The sequence below is a fragment of the Maniola jurtina genome, chromosome 2 (assembly GCF_905333055.1).
Source record: "Maniola jurtina chromosome 2, ilManJurt1.1, whole genome shotgun sequence".
Lineage (NCBI taxonomy): Eukaryota > Metazoa > Arthropoda > Insecta > Lepidoptera > Nymphalidae > Maniola > Maniola jurtina.
In genome coordinates, this window is record NC_060030.1 from 6,334,389 (window position 1) to 6,356,038 (window position 21,650).

The 21,650-nt window shown below is 34.9% G+C and overlaps 1 protein-coding gene across 2 annotated transcripts in view; it reads right to left on the minus strand.

Annotated features, from left to right (window-relative positions):
• The window catches only part of LOC123876333 (cuticlin-4), a 31,225-nt gene that overhangs the window by 2,042 nt on the left and 7,533 nt on the right, over positions 1 to 21,650 (minus strand). Inside the window, exons 2-3 of one of the 2 annotated variants that reach the window (XM_045922566.1) lie at positions 20,059 to 20,111; positions 8,071 to 8,143 (exon numbers count right to left, since the gene is read on the minus strand). In XM_045922566.1, coding sequence (XP_045778522.1) covers positions 8,071 to 8,118 — 48 coding nt within the window. In that variant the 5' untranslated portion in view covers positions 8,119 to 8,143; positions 20,059 to 20,111. Of the gene's footprint in view, positions 1 to 8,070; positions 8,315 to 20,058; positions 20,112 to 21,650 lie in introns of those variants that run through there. The other variant, XM_045922562.1, reaches the window with a different exon arrangement.

A 21,650-nucleotide genomic window follows, 5' to 3' on the forward strand; every position in this document is an offset into this window, starting at 1 on the left:
AAACAGAAAACATTCTCATGAATATCACATAGTATCATATCCTATGATCTTTAGGGAGAATTTCTGTGTTACGAAAAAGATCAAAACGATTTTGTTCTTCATTTGATAGCAGTATGATAGCCACGTAGGGCTACTTACATAAAATTATTATGATAATAATAAAGTATGGGTGTACAATTTTATATCGATCATTTCCTGATGCAGCGAGGACTCATCTAGCAGTTAGAGATTGGATTAAAAAAGGAGTGGTGGTGGTGGATATAATGATTTTCGCTACTTTAATAAACGTCTTAGAACCAATTGTGGTTAGGTAAAAAGTGTGTAGGCATATTTAGATCTCTCTTACAGGTAAACGAATCCTACATATCATACTTTTACCCGCTATACGATGTGATTGATAAAAAAATGATTTGCCAAAGGCACAGCAATACGGTTGCATTAAAACGTTGAAACGTTTTCAATAAATGCATCGTTGGGAGCACATTCCTGGTGCGCGGAGCGTCGCAGTCTAGTTGTCGGCACGCGCATGCTCCCCGGCATCTCACTCGCTCATTCTTTCCGACTTTCTACACGATGGATAGCGCAAGATCAATTATAATATTAATCAGCGCAACCACACCGCGATATGAGAGCCGCTGGCTTTCACGCTGTTTCACCTCTACCAGATCTTATAACATCTTATGTAAGTTACAAATGGTTAATCCATCTCTATCTTGACAGGTGGGTTATGATAAATTATAATTAATTGTAAAAAATTTAAAACTCGTAAACCTTAAACTATTAAACTGGAAAAAATTACTGTGGGACGATATTTTTGAATCATACCTAAATAATAAGCAGAGAGAGTCGCCTCAACTGAGCATGTAATTTATTATACACTATTAAGATTAAATAGCTTAATTAAATAATTTTATTTACTTAAAAAAATATTTACAAATTAATAGTAATTTTATTTACATAGTAAAATGTTTCTGCCGTATCTTTTTTCATTTATAAACAAAAGTCAGACTCAGGAGGGTATTTAGTTGGTTCGCTACAGAACGATAAAAAGAAATTACTTGCGCTTTGTCATTTTAGGCTTGTACTGGATTGCTATCACCCCAAATACCAGGTGATGATGCAGCGCCTGCCTAGAAGTTGCCACTTATATCGTAGCCCAGCCTAAATTTATTCGCAGATCATTACAGGTGCAAACGACTGCTACCGGAGCCTGCATAGAGTCCGGGCCTTGCTCACTATCGTATTTTCTAAACCGGTTAGAAATTACCCACTGCTCGAGATAGCGAGAAAACCATCAGACCTGTAGCTGTGATGGTGTACACAAATAGGTATGCTCAATACAAAAATAGCTTTCTTCAACTACAAATAAGGATAGGTACAGATTTAGCGTAATTCGCTACGGACATTGTTAACGAAAGTCGAAAAGCAGAATGATATTCACAAATGCTACTTTTCTTTGAACACATCGCACCTAAATAAAGATGTGAAAGCATAACATCGTTATGCGTTTAATATTACAAAAACTTTTTAACATGAAAGTGTTCAAAAATCAGCTAGGTATATCCGATTTGTGCTAATAGGTACATTTTGGCGAAAGATTGTTATTTATATAAACTAATATTATAAAAGCGAAAGCGTCTATCTGCTATGCCTCTATGTCTGTCTGCTAGCTTTTCACGGCCCATCCCTTCAACCAATTTGGGCGAAATTTAAGACAGCCTCCTGGGACGAATATAGGCTACTTCTTATCCCGGAAAATGAAAGAGTTGCCACTGGATATTAATTATTGGCCCATCCATTTTGATGAAATTTGGTACAAGCGAAGAGTTCCAATTGGATTTTTAAAAACCGAAATCCACGCGATGAATTCGCGGGCAGCATGATCTTAGTATCTATACAAGTGTAAATTAAAAATTTATAACACCCCCGACAAGTGAAGGTTACAGTAACTAGAAAAGAGATGATAACTTTCAAACGGCTGAACCAATTTTCTTGGATTATAGCTAAGAACACTCGCGATTAAGCATCCTTTCAAACAAAAAACACTAAATTAAAATCGGTTCATTAGTTTAGGAGCTACGACGCCACAGACAGATACACAGATACACACGTCAAACTTATAACACCCCTCTTTTTGGGTCGGGGGTTAATAAAAAGAGAAATTGACTGACTAACATAATATTATTAACGCACAGCATACTCCGCTGGGTCTCAAACTTAGATTTTGCAAAGAAAGAAATTTCAGAAATTATGCCCAAGTGAAGCCGTAAGTGATTGGGTCGTGAATGTTTTTGAGCTGGGGTGATTTAACTAATTCTCTGGTAGATGAACTCATTTTAATTAAAATATCATCCAATAAAAATTGGGTCACCAGATGGTTTTTATTTAAAAAAGTTGATAAAAACTTATTTCACTAAATCACATAGACACCGCTAAGTAGTGGCAAGTAACTGTCCATCATCATAACATAATGTGCGATCGCGTGTATTTAATACTAAAACGTTATTCTACAGAAATGCTGAAAGCTTGTATTTACCGTTACTCCATTCTCTCTCAATAATAGAAGAATAACTAGAGGTCCGCAATGCGCTAAGAAACAAGAAATGCCAAGTGAAATAATTTTAGCCTCGCCTTAAATATCCGAAATTCCATTCTGAATAATTGACTGATAAAACTGATTACAGAACTTTAAAATTTGACTCTTGCTTCTCGTTTCTAACAAATTCTAGTCTCGTGGTTTTCGCTAGCTAATAGGAAGACGTAAGTAAATATTATGTCGCTCGAATTCAAAATAATATAATGGGTCAGAAAATGATATATGATATACCTACCTACTTACTATCCATAAATAAAGAGAAAAAAAAATTGGCAGTGGGAATGAGTGAAAAAAATAGGTATTAGAAGGTACTCCGACTATCAAAATCATAAGTACTTGACAGTTCCATAAAAACTTGAATATCAATAAAAGCTAATAAAAATAATAATTAGCATGTCCTTGAAGTCTTTATCCATCTCGAAATCGCCCAACGCGCCTAAAGAAGTTTTCACTTTAATAAACTCAACTCAGGTACAACTCTCATTCAATAAGTACAAATCAAATTAATTCTAGATCTGATTTTCTGTAAGCGTCAATGCCTTGAAAATACATGTACATGCACGTAAAGACCAACATCCAAAAATTTCAATCCGAAATTCCGAACACTGAAAAATCTTTTAGGTGCATAATTGATGTAAAATAATAAATTCCGAAAATTCCGACTTGCATTTCAATGCAGCGTCGATGAATAATAAAATGCCTTGTGGAGTAGTGTAGGTAAGTATACTTATAATATTTTACATGCAATTAAATAGGTACAAGTCACAAAAGTTATCGCAAGCTAATCCGTCATGTGCGTCGTCAGGTGCGCGCAGGTGAAAGCATCCGGCTTAGCCCGCATCCGTTTCCCGCGGAACATGATCCACGGTTGTATTTGGCTAAATACTTTTTTTTTAATATTACAGTGCATTTTTCAAATTTCTTAAAAAAATGATATCTTATCTATTAATCTTTTAAATGACGTACTACTTTGTACGTTTTCGATGTTTTTACTTTGTATGTGTGAATTGTGTGCGTTAAAGTGTTAATAACATAAATGGTTTATTGGTGTGATTGCAGCAGAGAACAGAAAATAATGTAAAGGTAAAATATAAAAAAGCAAAACGAAACTTTTTATTAACAAAAATAAACAACTACGCGCTGCGCGCTGCATTGAGAACCACTTTACTGTCTCAAAAAATAAAGATTTTTTTTTATAAGAAAAAAAAACAGAATTATACGGCAAAAATATTATACACATTATCTAATTTAACAAAATATAACCAACCACGACACACCGTCCAGCTAGAACAACCATAGTTGGTAGAAAGATAAATGTAACATTGTTATACTTCCTTATCGGATCTGGATGCTCTTTCTAGCAACAAATAGACAATAATTATTTTTTATATATGTAAGTACTAATTATAGATAATAATCACTTTACTACAATTGTAAAATAAGACTGCTGTGTTTGCCACTTTGAATTATTTCAAAAAGTGCTGAACGGATTTTAATAAATTTTTCACCAGTAGATAGATAGTCTCTTTGGGGAAGATACCGATTTATATATTTTTTATACTTAGGCTACCTGTGCGAGGCCAGGGCGGCTCAACTAGTTTCTTACACTTAAACCAGATGTAACTAATCGGATATTAAGCTAATAGCATGACATGAGCTTCTCATATTAAGTAGTTTGCTTTAAAAGCTGCCCAATAAACGAAAGTGATCGGTAATAATTTAAACTTTCTATGACAAATTGCTTTCTAACACGATGTAGTTGAAGTCTTCTCTAAAACAATAGATATTCGTACATTAAATATGTATGAAGAAAGAAAAGGTACTGTGAAATGAGAAAATACAACAGTATTTTACATTTTAAGTAGGTACCCGTTTTGTTACTTTTCGTGTCGAAATTAATAGCATTATAGGTATAGCAAATACAAAAGGCTCGGAGTATTGTGCGTATTCAATGACATATTTTTAGGATTGCCTATTCTTTTTTTTTCTCTCATTTAAAGAGCTGGGTCACTAGTGTGACCAGGTGGCTCTGGTAGGTCTATACTATCTTAATCTAACACTTGAAACTATATTATCTACATTCTACTAACTATTACCTCTAAGACTTATATTTCTACGGGTCATTTTGTATTCTTCATTTTAATTAAAAATATGGTTATGTATCAATATTTAAAAGCTGACCTAAGAGAATATATTACTACAAAATTCAAGGCGAAATGGCCGAAATATTGAATGCATTGGCGGCGCGGTAGTGATAAAGCCAGTAGGTACCAGCTGAGGGATTGCTGAGATGACATCATATCCCTCACTATATATAAGTAGATTTCATAAAGTCACCTCCACGCGTATAGAAATAAAGAAGTTTCACTTCAAAAAAGAAATTAATTGAACAGAAAAAAATAAGAATCGCAACATTAATTTCAAAAGAGTAGAAATATTATCGCCCATAAAAGATACACACCTATCAAAAAATCTGTTATGTAAACTTGTTTGTATTTTTCAGCCATGCCTGCAGTCTAGATTCCTTACGTAATATCTACAGTGAATAGGTAGATATACTCGTATATAGCATTGAAGATCACTGATATATAACTGGTATTGGTGATTTTTATCAGCATAGGTACGCAACAATGGTGGTCATGACTGAAAATGAAACGCCTCGCACGAAACGCTTGCATCATTCGAGCGACAAAACCCGCAGTGAAAGTGCCAACCGTCATGGCATTTCAGCGTTCATTGACTCCACGTGACACTCGTAATTTGAAACATAAAAGTGTTATGCAAATTATTTATCTGCAACGTAACTGTGATGCCGGTTTTTATGTTGTTTTCATATTAATTTTACGGTGAAAGTTTACGGTTTCAGTTATAACTTATAAGACTAACATAAATAATGCTATAGGTAGGTTAATCGCCAATCAATCACAAACAAACTATGTTTTCGAATTGAATTTCGATTGTTTTTAAAAACATGTTTGTAATTTGGTTGGCCACTCAGAATGATTAACGCCCACTGAGTTTTTGTTTTTCTCATGTGAATAGGATTACCTATCAAAGAAAACCCTGTGCTAACTTTCCTCCGTAGGAAGAGCATTCCGAATCAATGGTATTTAGATTATCGCTTGTAAAATTTAATTTGAAGAAAAAGTTTTTATTATACTTACTTATTGTATGAAAATAGGCAAGGCCTAACCTTAAATTTGGTATAGAATAATTATTACGAAGGCCTGTCAAGAGTGATCAGCATATGCAGTTAATTTCCAATGGCTGTGTTTTGTGGTATGCGTTAACGGAATCATTAGCCTAGTTGCCGAGAACGCGAGCGAAAAAGCTGAATAATGCATTATAGCGCAAAGAAACCACTGCGGATCAAATGTTTACAAGGTCATGTCGATACCGTCACAGACTTAACACAGTCCCAAACAGTAAAAAGTATGATAAGACTGGTAAGCACAGAATGCATGTATTGTGCTGGATTCTGTTTTTATGAACTTAATAATTTTTGTCTATTAAAAATGCTCTGTTTTCACGGCCCTACCCTACACCCAAGGGTGTACCTATATTCGAAAAGGTGTGTCCGCCTATCCACCACACTAAAAAATAATATACAAATTCGCCGCCGTCTGGGATGGATAGACGAACAAAAGCTTCTGAACATACACGCTAAAGTTGACAGTTTTAGGGCGGATAAAAGGAAACACTCACAAGTCCACAATAAGAAATTGCTTTACCTAATTGTCTATGATTACCGTTGTGCAATTATTGTAATCTGAGATATCACAATAATCAGCTGTGTTAACCTAATCAAAGACTAAAAAACTAAATCTTGCAGGATAACTTTACATATCGAGGACAGTTGTTATAATAAAAAATCATCACTCGTCAGTTCACAAAAATTAACTTAACTCTAACTTAATTTTTAACGGAACTCTATGATTTTCAATTTTTTAAGTTTGTCTATATTTTGGGTATTATTTTACTTACATTATATATTACATATATGAATATACCATTATTTGTACCTATACTATCGCTACGTTGGATAAAATAGGCACCGCGCGCATTCTATACGGAATATTGATGACGCGTAGAGTCATTATACAAGTTTTTCTCCACTGGGCCGCAATGATATGGTTACTGGTTGGATATCGAGGCGGCTCCGGATTTAATATCCTAGATTGATAAATACAGTTCTAGAATACGAGATAAACAAATGCGGGTGATTTTGATAAGTTGGTAAAAGTGAAAAATATACTGAATACTGATAGTTAGGCCTATAATAGGATAAGATGTAATTTTTTGATATCGAGAGAGGTACAATATACATTTCTTACTTGATTTAAGATATGATAGAGGTTCAGTAGTTTTTTTACTTTTAGAGAACTAAGTATGAACAGAACAGTATGAGGAGGTAGTTGCGTTTAGTTTTAGTCCAAATGTAATTTCACTAACAATCCATAATATATTTTTCTCATAAACGAGCATTTGTATCTCGTTCATGATATAATGATTTCCATTCCATCCATAAAACCTACAGCAATTTCTAGAATAAGTTTTCCACAATTTTACTGATAGTGATCTACTTTTGATGCGATTTGATTTTCTTTTACTTCTGTATCAAACTTGTGTGACGTGTGCACGCTGATACAAATTTAATGATTGTAATCTGTTGTTGCGGTGAAAACTAATGGTTTATTGTTCAGTGAGAGATTCAGTGACGATGCACTTGTATCAGATGTTGCTCTGGACGGTTAGCTTGCTGTATTGGTATATAACTATATAGGATCAACGGTATCGCTCTAACAGAAGTTTAAATTATGTTCATGATTTAAGAGGGCTCTCTCCGTCACTCGTTTCATACAATCGTAGTTCCAATTTAATTTGAATATTAAGCAACTAAAGTCCATGAAATTTTGCAGACATATTCTAGAAACTAATATCTATGCCTATGAGAGAGCCCTGTTAACATAATATGTTACACTTCAATATTTTCAGACTGATCTCTACTAATCAACGTATTTTTTTAACTGGATTTGTTTTAAATATAATATAATAATTTATTTTCTAAAAACAGTTCTCGCTCAATTATTTATAATTTTTTAAATAAATAAAATTCATCGTTTCGCTCTCTTGCCATGACTGCTCAAAAAAGTAGTGTGTTATGCCTTCAAAGTTCATGTATGTAGGTAGGTTAGGTAGGTCTGGGAGTTTTTTACTCCAGAATAACTTCTAAATGCCTGAACAGATTTGGATTTATCGTTAGAATCCTTACATCATCGTAAGTGACTAGCTATAATTTTTTTGCTAAAGTTCAGGATGGCAGGGTGTTAATTTTTTTTAAGTACTATTTTCCTATAAATCCTATATTTATATTGCTATGAATCTGAACATAAAAATTAACTAGGTAAATTATTTTCATTACCTATCTCTAAGGACATTTGCATCAAATAAGTTGTAAAAATAATGAAACTCACCTTGATAAGGAGCGTCGCGAGCACCAGCAGTAGCCTGGTCCTCTTCATAGTCACAGTCCAGTCAGTCGGCGGCCTGCAACCAACGCAACACATTGAAGCAGTCACTCGTTGCGCACGCGACGCTGGCGCTTCGCTACGGCGCGGACGCGTGCGCTAGGTACGTTGATACGCGCACGCACCGTGCATAGCGTTAGCTTGCGTTTAGCTTGTGAGACTGGCGCGCGCGAGCTATCAGCCCCCCTCTCCTAGTCGCCTGTTCCCCCAGCAGCGCGCGTGTGGGGTGACCCAATGACCGAGTGCAACGTGCGCCGGAACTGCACCGGCTATATCTTTCACTGATGCGCTCCCGTTGCGACGAGCGGAAATTGCACGCGGCCTTCACTTCAAACGGGCAAGGTCGCTGGGTAGGTTATATTTTGCGATATCAAGTATTTAAACTGTTTATATTAGAAGAAAGTAATAACCTCATTGAAATATACACAATTTATAATACCGAAGGTTTTACATACCTATTATATTATAAAAAAACTGGTCAAGTGCAAGTCGGACTCGCACACGAAGGGTTCCGTGCCATCGTACAAGAAATAACAGTTTTTAAATTTTTTTACGATTTTCAGATTTTTTCCTTTGCTTGTGATATAAGACGTTGCTACCTACTCCCTAACCCCATAGGTATTTGGTTCCCTTGATGGGTCTTGACAGACACGACAGACAGACAGACAGACAACGAAGCAAATCAAAACTAATTATCTCCCGCAATTTCACCCGCGTGGACTTAGGTTTTTAAAGGTCTCGTTGAAATTACTCTAAAATCTAAATCCTTTCTTAAAGCTATGTTATAGGAAGATCCTACGTTGTAAAATCTCAAGTTTTTACATCCGTCTCAAGGTCATAGCTCGTTAGAGCCACCCGGCACCCGACCTGCACCGCCGCGACCTGCGCGGTTAGTATTCTTGATATGGACTTCTATGGGCGTACGCATTACATTAATCAAGTCCGAGCGAGGCGAAGAGATTAATGAAATTTACAATGGATATAGATTATATCCCACATTAACACATAGGCAACTTTTTATACCGGAAAACTAAAGAGTTTCCATGGAATTTTGAAAAACCTAAATCCACGCAGACGAAGTCGCGGGTATTAGCTAGTCTATAATAAAAGCGAGAGAAACCGTTCTTAATTAAGTTGTAATTAAAATCGAACTTATATAGCAGTTGCAAGGAGGAAATTGCGACGCCAAACGTATTCGTAGACTTCTCTAAAATTTCGTAGATATGAAAACCGTAGCCGTAGACCGTAGCGTAGCATACATCTTACATCACATAAAAAGTAACATTCTTAACATTTTTGGTTTTTAAGATTTTGTACCCAAAGGGTACCATTACTAAGCCTCCGCTGTACGTCCCTTCGTCGGTATGTTCATAAGTCTGTCTGTCAGCGGGCTGTATCTCGCGAACAGTTATTATTGTAGAGACTTGAAATTTTCACAGAATGTGTGCCATAATAGCAAATAATAAAAATTTCGAAATTTCTGCCAAAAAAAAAGAAAGTGTTATTTACTTGCACGGTGGAACGGAGCGCTTCGTATGGTGCGAGTCCGGCAAATTTTTTTTAATGGTTTTTTTATTATAAACCTATACAATCTAACAAAGCAGATAATTAAGATTAATACATATTTTAACCTTTGTCTAAAGTCCGTTTATATTTTCGTGACGATAGATGAGGCAATTAATTTTTTTTTGCCGTCGATCAATCCGACCGAAACTAGGTTGTAAGCTAGCAAGAAAGTATACCCTCAGGCATTTTCTATTTTCATATAATCTGTCGGAGATATTATAATAATGGTATAGCAGGTGCTGGCGACTTCAATTAAGCGCCAGAGCGCCAAATGTAGGGCGACAATCGCGCGATAGATATCAAAGTCAAACCACTATCCACCCTTGCCGTGTGGTTTCAATCAGAGCACGTACATAATATGATAATAATAATTACTAGCCAATTTTATCTATAAAGAAGATTTCTTTAAATTCGATGCGCTATAGATGTTTTTATCCGACTGCGGTGAAATCCTTAAAGGATGGTTAAGTTTTTGACCCGTATGTATGCATGTAAATTACTTGTTTTTGATTCCATGCGTATTTTATTAAAATCACCTACTTTGTACCTTAGAACCACCACAGGATCGACCACTTTATTATTTTCATGCCAATCTCTTTACTTATCAAATCAAATAAAAAAAAAAGAATTGCCTATTGTGTAAGGCACTTAAATAGTACATAGAAGAAATTTTCTTATTCATTTAACCAATGTTACTTTGAACAACAGATAAAAAATGAAATTAAGACGTCTCTCGCTTAAGACGTCTTTCTTATTTCGGTAATAATACTTTTAATCATTACCTACATAGAGAGGCAAAGATCTAATTAACTGTGGATTATAATATAATACAACCAATTATTATTATTTGATAATTGCAAAGCCTATAGCTGAACAAACGCCTGGGGCATAAACTGTTCTTGTCTTCTTTCTTTTGAGATACCTTTTTTTTATTACTAAGCGAGAGATTGTATTAAATACAAAGAAGCCGGCGGCATCGTCCAAAGCTATGTCTTCAATTAAAGAATAACAATCTCAATAAAACGCATCTATCTGTAAAAGAATTTTCAGAATAGGATCATTAGTTCTCCATACATCCAGACTTACAAACTTTATCTCTTTATATTATTCGTGTAGATGAAATTATATTTAATACGCCTTTAGTTTATTTAGAATTGGGTACTCTTAACAAATGAATCTTTTTATTGCAAAAGATACAACCTTTTACTTTGTTGATTTGGATTCTAGTTCTCAAAAAAGTGAAGACAAGTAGGTAGATATACTATTTTTTTTTTGGGAATATCTCTAAGATCTTACTTTATTTAAATGAATAAATTAATTTCACAAGAGATGAAAGAAATGATCAACAAAAATCAGCATGAGTTGTTACTTTCTTGAGAAAACACTTTCGTTTTCTATTTTAGTAATGTGCAAGTCAATACTATTATTTATAAATAATATTATTATTAAATAAATAAATAAATAAATAAATACAGTCAATATCTAGGAACATGCGAATCATATTGTTACATTGAACAATAACTATGAAATTAGTTAATACTTAGATACGTATACTTTAATTTTGTTACATTTAAACAAAAAAAAATAATTTGCCGTCTCTATGAGACGCTCATACATTGCAATAAGGTTTCTTTTTTACGAATATTTTATTAATTTCCTGTCCCAAAGGCAGATCCACGTATCAAGAGCTGAGAGATCTAATTTGAACCTTAGAAAATAATTTTTTCACCGTCACTATGAAGAAGCTCATAGTTTGCAATATGACAGGCTCCTATTGTACAAATATTTTACTAATTTCGTGTCTCAAAAGCAAATCCACGTGTCAGATGATCCAAGAGCCAGTGTATCGGGCATCAATGGGCCTGCTGTTTAATGACAACTTGGGTGTATATTTTTTGTAAATATTAATTTTTGGCGGTAAGTTTTTACACAATCCCCTGCCATTTTATTGTTTAAGTTCATACCGACAAGTGATTGTTCTGTGTTTATTTGTAGGTAATTTGTGATTTGTCTCATCCGTATAATATTTCATATAATATCAAGTAATGTTATATTTTTGGCAGCACCCAGATCTATACAAATATCTTAGTTAGTCATAGTCATTTAATATTCATAATATACATATACGTCAATAATTATTACAATTCAAATTAATTTTTTTCACAGTCCATGTTACAATAATTTTTTCTTAAAAAATTTAAATATAAAAATGTAAAATAAAATAAAACAAAATTATTATGTGGTTAAATAAAAAAATAGAAAGTCAGACTTAGACAACGTGATGTCATTGATGCACTCAGACGTACTAAGAACGATCTCACAACGATTGTTCCCGTCAGTCTGAAATGCAAGTCTGCATTAATGAATGTACGTGTTTTTGCGAATAATTGGTGGTTTGATCTTTGCCCAGTCACTTTCGGCTCTGATTAACGACGCGCGAGTGCTTTGATTCTTAATTACATAGTAACGAGTTGGAACTTTTACTAATTAATAAATAGGAATGCCTAAAAAATCGACTTCTCTCTAACCATTCTTTATGTTCAAGTCGTTAGAAAGTACTTACGCGAATCCTAATAAATTATGTGGGTATGGGTATGGACTAAAATGGTTTACGCGTAAATTGTCAGCAACACGGTTTTCATAGGTATTCAATGAGCTGCTCTAAATAAAAAATAAGAGGGATAATCTACATCTTTATTTGTACCTAACATTGTAATAATTTTTCTCATTTCTTCACATTAACATCACACGCTTAAAGATTTCTCTAGAATTTGTCATCAGCTTTCCGATGTAAAAACAGAAAAATAATCTTGCTCTATTGAAGCGTTGCAAGAATAGCATAATTTGCTAACGTTCCACTATCCAACGAGAATTGAATTATTCTGAGACAAAGATATGAAGCCATTGAATTTGTTTTGCCAGCTTTCATTTGTAATGAAAAACTGTCTTCACGTCACTTTTATTGTGCATAGTGTGGTGTTCCATGGCTCGATATTTTCACTTAATGGGTCAACGTTCGAATACAGCCACTTACCATTGTTCTGTTTCTCATGGCCTTAGATGTAACTAATTAACAGCTATTGTTGAAGATTAACTTAATTTTGAAACATCACTGGATAATACCTGCGACTTCGTTCGCGTAAGTTTAAGTATTCAAAAATCCTGTGGGAACTCTTTAATTTTCTGAGATAAAAAGTAGTTTATATCCGACATCAGGATGCAAGATACAATGCTATCTCTGTACCAAATAGATGATGCCTGCGAATTCAACGTGAATTAAGTTTTATAATAATCCCGTGAAAAATGTTTGATTTTCCGGGATAAAAAGTTGCAGTCCGGGCTGCAAGCTATCTCTGTGCCTTTCGTCAAAATCAATATATGGATGACCCGTGAAAATACGGCATACTGACAGACAGACACACTACGCATTTAAAAATAAAATATTAAGTAGATATGTATTGCTTGATTTGGAACTATTATTTAAATATGTGGATTGGTATGTAATAATTTAAAATTAATATTTTTAACATCAATTTTTATTATGCGTAAACAACTACAAAAACAGCTTGAAAAAGAAATTTTGTTTTAAACCGCGAGCCGCAATAATTTGTTGGCGCCTTTTTGTGCTAATTGTAAAAACTTTGCTTTCCGATCACGTATCTGGTACCTTTTCGCGGGTGCTAAAAATAATTATCTTGGCCTAGTAGTCGATTTCAACTAAAACTAAATACCTGTGTACCTATTTTACGAATGTGACTCACATTTATTCATGTTATGAACTGTTTAATTACTATTTACTGATGTAAAAAATAGAAGAAATTCTAGTTCGCATACCTATTCTTTAAAAAGTCTACATACATTTATATTTGTTTTATAAATACACTACATACTTACACCAAACTAAACACGGCTATAGGTGAAGTAGGTACTCTAATATATAAAGTAGGTACCATTACAGTGACTCTGAATTGTGAAAAATATTTTCTTACAAAATAATTTTTACAATGGATACTAACGTTGCTTATTCAGAGCATAACTTTAGTAAAATTCCGAAAGAATTATATAATATATTACAGATTCTATATGATGAAAATGTAGTTTTGTAATGAATTTTATTTTTATTCGCAAAAACTCTATTCACCTGCGCACTTTTGAATTCGTATTGACTCATCAATTAGATGATTTGATAAGGAGCACCGCGTCGTAGTCTCAAGGTTACGCCTTACGACACAACACTTTCTCCGCTGCCATAGTTCGTTGCTCTCCAAATTTTGCACCTCTGCATCAATGGTAAACTGCCCAGCTTTACAATCGGATTTATCATTTTGAAACATACAAATTTAGACTCAAAAAAAATGACGATAAAGCCCAGTATAAATAGATCTGAGGGTTCAATTTAGTACCCGTTGAGATTCACGTTCAATGCCCATGTTAATGGCACTGAGAAACGTAACGTGGCCCACTTTCTCTTTTAAGCACACGTAGTCTTTCTCTCGCAAGACAACTCCAAACTTGGTAGAGCGAGATGACTATATATATAAGAGGCACCCTAGTGGTCGGGCAGCTCGCTTTCTTCACCGCACTTGGCATTAGAAGCGCAAACGCAAAGTCCGGTTACTTTCGTTGGTATGTCACACTCACAGTAGGTTCTGCGAGCTGTAGTATTTACTATCTTCGCCCACGCACCTATACAATTAACTAGATAGGCAATCGTTGCATAAGTAACCGATTTGTAGGCAATATAGCGCTTTCTATTACTTAATAATTCAATAAACAATTAGCATACTATAGCGTAACATTGCCAAATAGAGTTACTTTCCTTATAGGCACATATGAGTTTGCTGTCCGTCAGATCATGCATGCAAATGACTTTATAATATTATGTAGATTATCGTCAATGTAGTAGGTATACAATTTATTATGATTATTAATTTTTTTTTAGACTACTAAGCTCAGATCAACGACATAAACTTAAATTATTTTTTATAACAACAAGTTTTATTGTTCATTTTATTTTTGCCAGTATTCTTGTTCAAAATGAATCTTCTTGAAGATTGGATCCTGACCTGTGCTCGATAACCAATCGACAGTAATAACAAAATGCGGCGCTAATCGGTTCTGGTACGATGCCGATGTACGGGTAGAAATTATAAAGAAATGGGCTATAAAATTGCCGAATGTTTTAGTGTATAAATAGTCACCTATAAAAAAGAATATCCGGCTGTGTTTGTTGGGGGCTCTTCTCAGACTTGGGCGCATTTGGAACCCTTGTACATGAATTTATCACCACGAAAGTGTACAATAGTACCCAATTTTTGACTTTGACCTGTTATAGTGAGTACGTCTACAGGTGCGTATTTATCACACTGTACTACTTCGTACTATCATATCAGGTTTTATCACTGTACTCAATTTTGTTATCGAAAAAAGATCAATTGAGAGTACGACGGACTAGGAGACGGTATTAATTTACACTTTCGCATGTCAAGGTAGATTATTGTAACCTATATGCGTCCATTTAAATTCACAACCTACGCACCAACATAAAGTAGAGTAGAAGTTAGAGCTATGAATAAGCTGCACTTGTCAATGGCCGCGTGTAATTTATTAGGTAGCGCTGGCTAATGTCAAACATGCTAGACCTAAAGAGCCATTTCCGTATTTCTAGGAAATTGGCCTGGTTTCCCTCGGTGATCTGCATAACCTGTTCATAAGACGCTGTCTCTCGGTGTCAAAACAAATTAAGGTAAAACGGCTATAAATTAATGTATGTTTTTATTTGATAAAATCTTTATCCATACTAATATTATTATAAATGCAAAGTGTGTATGTCTGTCGGTCGGTCTGCTAGTTTTTCACGGTCGTTTAACTGATTTGATGAGAATATATGGTACAGAGCTAGCTTACATCCCGGGCACGGACATCTAGGCTACTTTTTATCCCGGAAAATTAAAAAGTTCCCACGGGATTCTTAAAGAACCATCCGTTTAACCGATTTATACGAAATACGATGGCTATATTGGTAGCACTGGCAGGTGTCAAATGTTAGTACTTGACGCAGGTAGCCCTAAAGCCCTATTATTCTTTGATTTTTACAGGATTTTCGTCACCATTGCTTATTATTTTTGACATACTGTTGATTCAGGATCAAAATGAGAGTTCCCTCACTCTAGTCCACTCTGTCCGGACGGTGCTAAGTAGGTAATAAGTCGGCGCGGCGATAGATTGATGAAACAGAATACTCAAGTAGGTATAGTACGCCACAAGTCGAGATGGCAGTGAGGGTGGAAACGACCCGCACACCCGCATGGCCCGCGCTCTAGCCCGGTGCAGAATAGCCTCATACTCCGATTTCCATCTTGATCTGTCGCGTACTAAGTATACCTATATCGATGAAGTACATTATAACGTTTAGATTGCTTTAGTATCGATTAGAAACGCGAATAATCGACCGGACATCTCGTCTCCCAATATTACCATTCCCGGCCAGCCGGAACCTCTTAAACGGAGAAAACTCTCTTCCTCACTGCAGTGCGCATTTCGCGACATCCGACGCCCGACTATCGGCTTACAACTGGAGATATCACTAGCCGCTTACTATAAAAACAGAGCTCTTCAGCAGGTAGGTTATATCTCTTCCGATGTAATAATTTAACAGGCCACGAAGCATCCTTTGATAGGAAATGTAAGTGTTTATTTATATTTCAGTTGCTTTTGTAAGTCTAACAGTAGTAGACTAGTAGGAGTTTAAGAAAGAAGTTGATATCCATGATATAGTCTCATAAAACTCATAATGTATGAAAAGAAAATCATAACTAGAATAGAACGAAAATTGTGGATTAATCATCTAACATTAACGTAGTGGAAGAAGAGATCAGCTTAAACTGAGGACCAATTCCGAGAGGAATATAGGACTTACCTATTGAAATTTATCTATCGACTTAAATCAACTAGCTTTACTTGCTCGCAATTTCCGTCGCGTGATTAAATGTATAACTAGCACTTGGGGTTAATCGTAATGACGTACGAGACGTAATGACGTCTCTTGCATAAAAAAGATTGAAATCAAAATCAACTGGGATTTAACAGGGCTCTCTCCGTCACTCGTTTCCACTCGTTTCATACAATCGTAGTTCCAATTTCATTTGAATAATAAGCAACCAAAGTCCATGAAATTTTGCAGACATATTCTAGAAACTAATATCTGTGTCTGTGGTGTTTTAGATTTTTCTAAAAATATGTAGTTTTAAAATTACAGGGGCTCAAAGATTTGTATGAAAATTTTTAGACCGCGTAACTTTGAAACCGAATATTCTAACAGAAATCTGGAAAACCACAGACATAGATATTAGTTTCTAGAATATGTCTGCAAAATTTCATGGACTTTGGTTGCTTAATATTCAAATGAAATTGGAACTACGATTGTATGAAACGAGTGGAAACGTGTGACGGAGAGAGCCCTCTTAAGTATCTACAGGAAGGAATGAAATGAAGCTGTAATTTTCTTTTTTTTGTAAGGTAACCAAGGTCCAAGACCATACCTGTAATGACAACGTTATTAATAATTATACGCACGTACATGAAATACGTCGATAGAATGAGGTCAGCGCAGGCGCCTCCGCGGAGGAGAAAGTCGGAAATGTCTCAAGGACGAGGGGAACCGGCGAGTCGACGCCCGGTTGCGCAACAGCGTGAGATAATTGACGCGCGTGAAGCCCTCCCGACTATTGTGTTGAAATCACAATGCGGATACCGATTTAAGGATGATGACTTCACCGAGCCACTTCTTCTGTAGCCGAATAGGCAACGCTTTCACTCGTTATTCTACGAGTGAGTTGCATCATTCTAATGGTTATATTATAATAAACTAGAACTAGAGAGGACTTCGTCCGCATGAATAGGGGTTTTTCGATTCCCGAGGGAACTTTTGATTGTCCGGGATAAAAAGTAGTCCATGTCCTCCCCGGGATGCAACCCATCCCTGAACCACATTTCATCAAAATTGGTTGAACATACATAATATATGGGCCGTGAAAGGTCACAGACAGACGGACTGACAGACAAGCAGATGGACGGACAGACGTACTTTCGCATTTATAATACTAACACGGAGGATATAGATATATTATGTCCTTATCTATTTTAATCAAAGAAAGCTACCTATTTGAAATATTTTACTCGTAAATATGTAGCGATGATTCATGTACGTCACAGCTGAGTTTGTTATACATAACACAAGGTTTGAAAAAATAAAGAGACGGGCTGGCGCCTTATTTTGCTATTATGTATTTACATAGCAAGTTAGCATGAGTGAATAATAAATTAGAATAAACGAGTAGGTATACTTAGTTTTTACGATTAGTCATGAATACAACCTATATCGCTGATAAAACCAATCAAATCAATAGACATTGAGTGAAGGTCGGCCGTGGCCAGATAATTTTGTTTTAAATAGTTTTAAAGGAGTAGGTAGGAATGTGTTCTTTTTAATATTTTTGGTTGGTTAAATGGATCCTTTAATATTCATTACCTTTGATTTTTTTTAAGAATATTAGCTATTTTAATCATAACTAACATTCCCCTTCCCCCCCAACTAAGCGTAAAGCTTGTGCTAGGAGTGGGTACGACAATAGTGCAACGGGTGGGGTTTGAACCGCCGACCTTTCGGAATTCAGTCCACTCCTATAACCGTTGAGTTATTGAGGCTTAAATGTAATATGAATGGGTTTAGGACTGTAGGTATATTTCACACATTATGATATTATCGCACTTGAGCGTAGGTAGTGTGGTCGTCCTTATAAAAGACTTCAACGCAAGCAGAGCTGTAAATTAATTTTGAGATTTATTAACTGTGATATTTTTCTTCCGCTACTAGTATCCTTAAAACTCTCGATGAAGAATTTATATCGATGTTCATATCTTAATCCATATCCACACTAATGTTATAAAATGCAAAAATGCGCCTGTCTGTCTGTTTGTTACTTTTTCATCGCCCATCCGTTTAATCGATTTTGACGAAAGCTCGCATCCCGATACAGATATAGGCTACTTTTTATCCCAAAAAACCAACAATTTCCTACGGTACGGTACACCCAAGGGTGACGTAGCAGGTTCGAATTCTGCGGTTCCGCAATTTTTATTAAAAGATGTATTTAAAAGTTTAGATAGATTTAGTTCCCACGGGATATTCAAAAAACCTTGCAACAAAGCGTATACAGTCGCGGGCATCATCTAGTTATTTAATAAAAAGTTTACGATGTGATATGCAATATACTTAGGTAATAAAATAAATACGTAAAACAATGGAGAAACTGGTCGCAACACGAGTGATCCTTTAGAGCACTTTCACTGGCACGCATGGCCTCCAGATTATTGCGTAACTCGCCTCAGCTTCACTTGCACTGAGGTAATTACCGCCGGAGAAAGTCGAATATTTTGGCTAAGAAATGATCAAGCGAACATGAAATATCGCAGCTGTTTCCGCATATTAACGAACGTTGCGCAATTCCGTTTTTATTTATGTGTCTTCTGTCTTTAGTTGCTCAGTGTGAAGAGAAATGGCCTACCAATAAATCATAACATTTGACATTAGAAGTATTGAATAGGCATTTTATTGAATAAATGATTCATTCATTCATCAATAGATTATTTTCCGGTCGTGTAAACGCGTAGTTTGTTTTATTTTGAAATAATGTTTGCCTCTGTATTTGTGAAAGTATGGGTTACTAAAATTAACTACATACTTCACTTTTTTTTAAAAAAAAGGATGATGTTGCTTGAGTCGTGTAATTAATATCCACGATGTTTTTTTTTTCAAAAACTAAAAGATTACGAAAACCACAAATAAATAAATATAAATCTGTACTAGGTTTCTATATAGGTACCTATATGTAAATGACATTCTATGGGCAGCGGATTTCTATGACGCTGACGATTTACAAAATACGATGACGACTGATAAAGAGGCGTAGAATAAAATTGCATCCGGCTGTCAGCAAAATTGTGTTATAGATAAAACTTTTATTATTATAATAAGTTCTACCGACTTTCTTGCCGATACTAGTCTATAGAAACAACATTCCTACACAAATTAAAGATATAGCATCTACAACCGATGATAGATAGTAACAAAGTAATTAAAATTGGTCTATTTAAAAATTCTTAAATATGCCAATTTGAACAAACAGAATCTTGTTTATCTTATAATTTTGATTGAATGTATTTTTTGTAAGTAAATAAAATGTTAAATGTTACCACCGCCCAGCTGAACATTTGCAGCACTAGAGGAACCGCCATTGCGTTGCAGGCTTTTTAGGATTTATTTTACTTATAAATATTGTAATATAATATCAAAAGATGTATACGTACAAAATATGTTTTTGGTGTCATATATTTTTGTCTCCAATCACAGTCGAGAAAACCTGAAACAAGAAAAAAACGTTGTAGGTAAAGACATTTGAAACTCTACTCTAACTTTCAAATGCGCCACTTGTCATTTAGTTTTCCGAGAAAAGACCGTGTTTGAAACTGCACAAAACGTTAGCTTGAAATAAACAAATTGAATTGAAATTAAATTGAATTGAAAAATACAGTATGTAGTAAATAAACAAAATACAGGCAATGTATACTGAGAGATAGTTCGAAAAACTGATAGATGTTGTTGAGTTTAGGTCATAGTCTGCCACAACTAGCTGTATGTGTGTGAAGTAGGAATTAATACAACTATTCCATATATATTTGTTACAATTTTTAAACAGTCCTAAAACGATAAAAAAACATTAAATCTACTGTCTAGTGCAAGGTATGGCATAATTATTGCAATCATTACTCGAGAATATTAGTTGTCACGCTATCTATAAAATCAAAAATTATCTGATGCACTGTCAGTTAGAGAAATCCTCGTTTTGTCGCTGTAGTGGAAACACAATGAGTTGTTCGCGATTAATTCGACTTCCCGTGTTTACGGCGGAAATGAAAGTAAAAGTTTGATATGTGTCACTATTGTCACTACTAACAATGGTGTCTTGGCCGTAGTCAAACAAAGCCTCTTGAATTCTCCCTTCAAAGTAATTAACTTGTGTAATATAATTATTACATGATACCTAAGTGCTTCCGTTATATCTTTAAGAAGTAGTTAGTTGTGTCGAAAACTTAATGACTATTCTCCGTTAACAAAACGCATAACAACATGGTTTGGCAATTTTCCAGTAACTATTGAGTTGTCACTTGTCGTTCAAACCAGGAGTTGCAAAAGCTCTACGAACTTTTACGTTTCGGTAAAATCGTTGCGGTAAAATGTAATGCAAAAGACTCGTTTGTCGATATAGAAAGAATTCGCAAAATTCATAGTCAAAATATCAAGATAGGGGCTTCTTTAGGGGACCATTCGGACGACGTGTATCATTTTCAACCTTTATACAATGCATTAAGGTTAAAAACGACTGATTTCATCTGAATGGTCCCTAAAGAAGACCCCAATCTTGACTATAAATTCTAGTGTTAAAGTCAAGAATATTTACCTACACATGGATTTTACTCAAAACCAATCGAATAAGAAGTATAAATCTATATATTTTACAATGTAGTGTAAGTAAATAGATCTAATAAAATAGATAAAATTTCTTAGTACAAATACAAGATGAAAGTGGTGAAATCTCAAACGAGTCGCGAGAAATCGCTGCCATAATAAATAATGCACTAGTTCAGTCAAGGCAGCCCTTCCTTAGTTCATCTGGCCTAACCAGTTCCAACAGGCGAGTACTTTGAAACTGCGCGATAGACATTTAAAGTAGAATTCCATAGCAATTAATGGAATTATTGCACTTTAGTTTTCTAGATGAATAAACTCATTTTAGCTTATAAAACGTAATTACGTATCTAACTACTATTTCATAGGGACATTAATACATATACACGTTGTATAATAAATAATAATAATAATTAATTAATGTCTATAACCA